The 6,000-nt window shown below is 55.2% G+C and overlaps 1 protein-coding gene across 2 annotated transcripts in view; it reads right to left on the reverse strand.

Moving 5' to 3' along the window:
• DAB2IP (DAB2 interacting protein) overlaps positions 1 to 5,395 on the reverse strand; it is a 188,795-nt gene extending 183,400 nt beyond the window's left edge. For both annotated transcript variants that reach the window (XM_077143133.1, XM_077143121.1), the window contains exon 1: positions 5,132 to 5,395. In XM_077143133.1, the coding sequence (XP_076999248.1) occupies positions 5,132 to 5,171 (40 nt within the window). In that variant the 5' untranslated portion in view covers positions 5,172 to 5,395. The remainder of the gene's footprint in view (positions 1 to 5,131) is intronic.
• Between the last annotated feature and the right edge of the window lie 605 nt (positions 5,396 to 6,000).

Genomic DNA, 6,000 nt, shown 5'->3' on the forward strand with positions numbered 1-6,000 from the left:
CTACGAGGAGCCTCATTTCTTCACCTGCGAGGGGCCTCTGCTGGGCATGTGGCTTCTCCTCGACTTTCGGTGGCCCAAGAGGCCCAGCCAGCCTGGCCAGGTGGGCCCTGGCATGCATCCCTTCCTCACCCCAAGTAGCTGGTATCATTACTCCTATTTCACAAGAGAAGCTTGCCGAGGGGCCAGGTCTTTGCCCAGGGCCTGATGAGTTAGTCCCAGGAGGCAGCAGGGCCAGTGTTCTCACCCCTGAGGGTGGCCCAGGCCTGGCAGCACCTGTCTCCCGTGCTCCGTCCACACAGATCCCGCATCTGGGAAGGGCCCAGCGGGTGTGGGTTCAGAAGTATGGGGCTCTGGAGTGGGACAAACTTAAGCAACTCTAGGCTGACCCTATCCTGTTACAGCTGCTTCTGCTGCTCACTGTCCCCTGCGCACTCACCATTGCCTTCAGTCATGGCTCCTGCCACGTTACACTCACCCCTTCGGGAGGTGAGATTTTCCACTGGCAAGAGGAGGGACTGCTGCAGCAGCTTTGGCACAGTGACGGCTCTCAGCACAACACAACGAAGACCACAGACTCTGCAGCTAGCACAACCTGTGTTCAAATCACTGCACTTGCTGTGTCCCACCAGTCTCTTAACTTTTCTGTGCCTCAGTTTCCTCATCTGGAAAATGGGGCTAATGGCAACCTAGCTGGTAGTTGTGAGGATTCAAGTAGACAATGTACATAAAGCAGCTGGCATGGAGCCTGGCATGGAGTAGTTACCAGTTATTGTATCTCCAGCACTTAGAAATCGATGGAATCGCATCCAATCACATGCCCACTTACTGGGGCCTTCAGCGACCGACCCTGGGCAGGTGTCCTCATCGAGAGGAAGCTGAAGCGTCTGGGCTTCTGAGCTGTCTGTTCCACCCCCAGGATTTCCAAAGCAACCAGCCGTTTCCAGAGCGCTTTGCCTCTCCATCTGTCTGAGCCCAGTTCCCTCCTGGATAAATCACGAACTCCCCCCAACAGTTGTCCAGTCTTACAGGCTTTTTACCTGGTCACTCCACGGGAGCCCCAAGGCAACCCTGGAAGCAGGCAGGTAGGGCTGAGTCTGCCCATTTGAGCGAAGAGCAGGGACTTGGTCCAGACCACGCAATGACAAAGGGAGCTGGGATGAGGCTCAGGCCGCAGGGAGAGAAGAGGATGCCAAATGCTGAGTTGGATTTAGAATCTTAGTGGTCAGAGTTGGAACACTCCAGGGCATGGAGTCCAGCCCCCTTTATTTACAACTAAGAAAGCAGAAGCCCAGAAAGGGGGGAGGGTGCCTGAGAGCACGGAGCAAGTTAAGGGCAATATGCGGCTGGAGCCATTCACTCATTCATTCATTCATTCATTCATCCAGGGAATGTGTACTGAGCACCTTCTCAGGGCCAGGCACTGGGCGGGGCCCTGGGGACACGTGGTAAACAGGACGCAGCCTCTGTTTCCAGGATCTCATGACCAAGTAATTAAAATACGCCCTGATTGGAGAAGCTCCAAGAGCTATGAGCAGTGACTGGATGGGAGGCAGCATCTGTGAAATGGGGAAAATGACAGTACCTCATGAGAACCCAAAGACAGAATTTTTACAGGGTGAGCTTTGGTCCTAGACCAAGGGAGGCAAGTCCCAGCACTGGCCCATTTTCAAGCCTCCTCCTTGTCCCTTTCCTTGGTGATCACAAGGCAGATGGGAAGGAAATGCTTCTCGGACCTGGACTTTTTATACATAGTTGAAAGGCTTGTACCAGAAGGGATCAGTCAGATTTTGTCTGACCCTTACCCCAATTTACAGATGGGGAAACTGAGGCTCAGAGTCACATCTATCCACAATGCTCTACTGGAGTTAGTGCATAGTCTCCAGGCCCCCTACTTCTCTCAGCCTTCTTGCCACCAATTGTGTGAAAGAAATCCCTACTCATCTGTTTGTTCCTCCCTGAGCAGTGGTTCTAAGCTCTCAGTGGCCTTGCTGTAAGGGTCTTTCACATCAGGACCACCTGATGGGCCACTGCTCAGCCCTGTCTGCTAAGAGGCTCTGAACGAGAAGCCTCCTTCTGCTCAGACCTCCAGGACTCTGAGTGCCAGCATGCTATGGCCAAACCTCTTTCAGCCCCTGAGCACCTGGCAAATCGAATTAAAGTTCAGGATATACACCATATGGAAAGGGGTCTTGCTTGGTTTGAAGCAGGAAGGGGTACCTAGAGCTTCCCCCCCATCCAGCTTTGCCTCTCCCAACCCTGCCCTGATGGAGGCTCCTGAGTTCCCCAAAGAGTTCAGCCTGCTAGCCCCTGACCAAGACCACCCACTCATTGTAAGTGTCAGAGAACCCCCCTCCAGCCTCTAAGACTTTGCCTCTGCTGTCCTCCCTGCCTGGAATGCCTTTCCTTACTGCTTTGCCTGGGCCAACCACATTCATTCACTCACTCATTCAACAAATACTTGTTGGATGTTTATTATGTTCTAGGGATACAGCTGTCGCAAAGAGCTTAGAGATTAGTGGGGGTACAGAGGTTAAACCCATAAACCCACAATAATGTGCAGTACAAATAGGAACAGGTCCTATAAAAGATAAGTGAGACTAAGGGGGTGGGATGTAATCTGATGGATTAGGGGGAACATGGTCTACAGAAGGCTTCTCTAACGAGGACAAGGAAGAGTTAGCTCAGTGAAGAGTGGGGAGAAAGCTTTCCAGGCAGAGAAGAGTATGTGCAAAGGCCCTGAGGTGAGGACTGGCTTGGTGAGCATGAGGAAAGTCAAACCAGTATGACTGGAGCCAAGAGAGTGAGGGGCAGAAGGAAAAAAGGTCAGGTCTACGAGGAGGGAGAAGCTGTTAGCCTTGGTGATGGAGACCACATGGGCAACAAGGAAAAGGAAGTGTCCAGGAGAAGAAGCCCAGCAAAAGAGGCTGAGAAACAGGTAGAAGAATACCAGGCACACTGCAGGAGTTAGGTGAAGAAAGTGTTTCAAGAAGGAGGCAGTCATTGACTTCTTCAATGGAGGTGTCACTTTCTCCAGGAAGCCTTCCTGGACTTCCAGTGTGCACTTAAGAGTTCTGCAGTGCTTGCCTTCTCCCATTAGGGTACTTGTCTCTCTCCCCCTCCTCAGACTAACTTGGGGGCATCACAAAAGTAAAGACAAGTTTTGACTTCACTTTCCAACTCTAGAACCCAGTATAGGACCTGAAAATATTTGTTAAATAAATGAATGAAGAACAAAGGCCCAGAGAGAGTAAGTGGCCTGCCGAGGCCACAATTTCCCTTTGCTGCCTTGGCCTGAGGAGGCCCTTATAGCTTTCGACCTCCGAGACAAGTTGATTGGGAGACCCTGGCCAGACCTCTCTGGGTTCCCGTCTGCTCTGATTCCTGCCTACCCCCTCCCCTTGGCCCCTTGGCCCCTTGCCTCTTCCTCTTGGCTTCCAGGCCCCTCAAGGCCCTGCCAGCTTCCAGGAGATGAGTGGAGAGCTGAGAGGCCCATCACAGATGAAGGCAAGGGCCTGGTGGTACATGGGGCCCTCCGACTGCAGGAGAGGCCGTTTCCAGGGCTCCCGGCCTTGCCCTGCCCAGAGGCTGCCTCTATCAAACTCGGGAGACAGCAAGTTGGGGCTGTGGATTCCTGAGACCTCACTGGGTCATCACGTTCTTGGTGGAGAGATGGAGGTAGCAAGGGATTTGGAGCTCGGGTATGGCAGTGGGGCAGCATCCAGGCATCGGATGAGCTCCTTACCCATGTCTGTGCCAAGCCACAACCCTAGACTGTCCCAGCCTCTCCTAAGGAAGTCACCGTGGTGAATCCAGTCATGTATCATCTGTCTGTCTCCTGTTCTATGCTGGGAGCTCTTCCAACCCTTCTCCCTCTGTTTCTCCCTTTCCTGCTTCCATTCAGTAAGCACCAACTATCTTTTAGGATTTGTTTTTCCTTCCTGCACCTCTATCCCTGCCACAGAACTTGGCCTGTGGGGGTTGAGCATGCTGTGACTGACCACCTATCTGCCCAGATGCACCAGGTCCGCTGGCCGGGCCTTGCTGAGCTCCCCTGTGGATTGCAGCTCCAAATGTGCAAAGGGCCCCTCTCCCTGGAGGGAACTGAGCACCTGCAGGAGGAAGGAAATTTGGCCTTGTCTCTGGGCCCAGTGGCCAGGCCTGGTTGGGGTAGGGGAAGTCCATCCCAGGAGGACTTGGGGCCCCATAGGGCTGATCCAAGCCTGGTTGTGGCTGCGCCCCCACCAGTCCTCACCTCTGAAGCTGATGGGGCACTCTCCCCACTGAACCCTAAAACCTGCAGCCCCCTACCCCAAGCCCCCACCTCAGTCCCCCAGTCATATTCCAGCACTCCCGCTGGCTTCCTCTGCCGGGGCAGCTAGCCTGGCCAGGCTGAGCAGTGGGGGATAGGGAGGTGGCAGGGGTTGGGGGGGGGGAGAGCCCCAAGGCTGCAGAAACTGCAACAACCAAATCATTCTAAGTCTTACCATCCCTTCCCCAAACCCTCTGCGTGGACTCCATCCCAAGCAACTTTTCCCCAACAATCTGCCCAGGGCTTCCAGCCACTGGGGAGGCTGCGGCAGGGGCTGCTTCCCCTGTGGCAGCCTCTGGGGCCCTGTAAAACGGGGCGGGGGGTGGGGGGGAGTCCTTCCAGCCTCAAGCCCCGGACTTTAATTACCCAGTACATTCCCGCGGCCTGTTCCATCTATGTTTAGCTGCAGGATGTCACTAATTAAATTGCCCCCCAGCCCCCAGCCAGGCCTGCGGGATAGCGAGTGAGGCAGACAAGCAGAGTGTGTGGAAGGGGGGGCGGGGGGGGGCGCAAACTTCCTTCCTTTCCTTCTTGGCCAAGAGCAAAACAGAAGCAGCTGAAACACCCTCTGCCTTTCTCCAACCCTGCCAAATGCCCCGAGTCCGAGGGGCTGCCCAAGACCCGTCCCGTGGGCCCTTCAGCCCTGTCGCGCCTGTGAACTCAGGGCACCCACTGGCCCACCCACGGGGCCTGAGACCAGACAGCAGGCTGACCGCCTCCCCTCCTCCAACTTGGATTCCTGCAGCAAACAGGGAGCGAAGTCTGCCTGAGCCCACACGGCTGAAATCCCCAACTCTGCCACTTTGTCGGTGCCCGTCTTACCGTAGGAGCCGTCCTGGTCTGGGAGGGAGCCGGGCTCCATGGCGTGTGGGCCCCCAGCCCCTGGCCCCACCTGATTTATGAACCGAGGCTGTCTCCATGAGCGTCTGGGTTTCTCCTTTTGTATTCCATCTGGCTGCTTTTCCAACTAGATGACTGGGTATTCCTGCAAGCAGGCCCCTTTCCAGCCCTCGCCTTCATACAGTACATTTAAAGTAGCAGTAACCTCTTTTTCCTCCCCCCGCAGCCTGGCTGGAAACATTAGAAGGGACCGAGGCGGCGAGATGTCTAAAATAGGAAGACGCCGGGGGACGGTTGGCCTGGCTGCCCGCGACGTTGGCTGCGAGGATCTGGCTCAGCTGTGCAGATGGAGAAGCTACGAGGTAAGGCTGAGATGGGCTCAGCATCTGGAAGCTGGCTCTGGGGCCCAGGGCTCTGCGGGGAGGGGGGAGGCAGCCCCACCCGTGGGAGGAGATGGAGGTGGGGGGTCCACTCTGTTCACCACCCAGAGTCCAAACTCCAGGGGTTTCTCCCAGGCTCTACCGGAACCTCCCACTCAAATCTGTTCTACAGACATTTCCTGCAGTGTGAGGGATGCCAAAATTGACTCATCCATCCATTCAGTTATTCACTAAATAATTTCTGAGCCAGACACCGTGCCAGGTCCTGGGTTTGAGGCAGGGAGCAAGGTGCAGTGTCTCACCTCTCAGAGTTCACAGGTAAACAGATAATCACAACGCAGAGTGTGGGTAAGTGTGGCAGGGGCATAGAGAAAGGGCTCCTCTCTGGATGGAGGAGGTAGTCAGGGAAGGCTTCCTGGAGGAACAGGCACCTGAGCTGGGACCTAAAGGATGAGTGGTGAAGAACAAGAG

Source organism: Tamandua tetradactyla, chromosome 2 (assembly GCF_023851605.1).
Source record: "Tamandua tetradactyla isolate mTamTet1 chromosome 2, mTamTet1.pri, whole genome shotgun sequence".
Taxonomy (NCBI): Eukaryota; Metazoa; Chordata; class Mammalia; order Pilosa; family Myrmecophagidae; genus Tamandua; species Tamandua tetradactyla.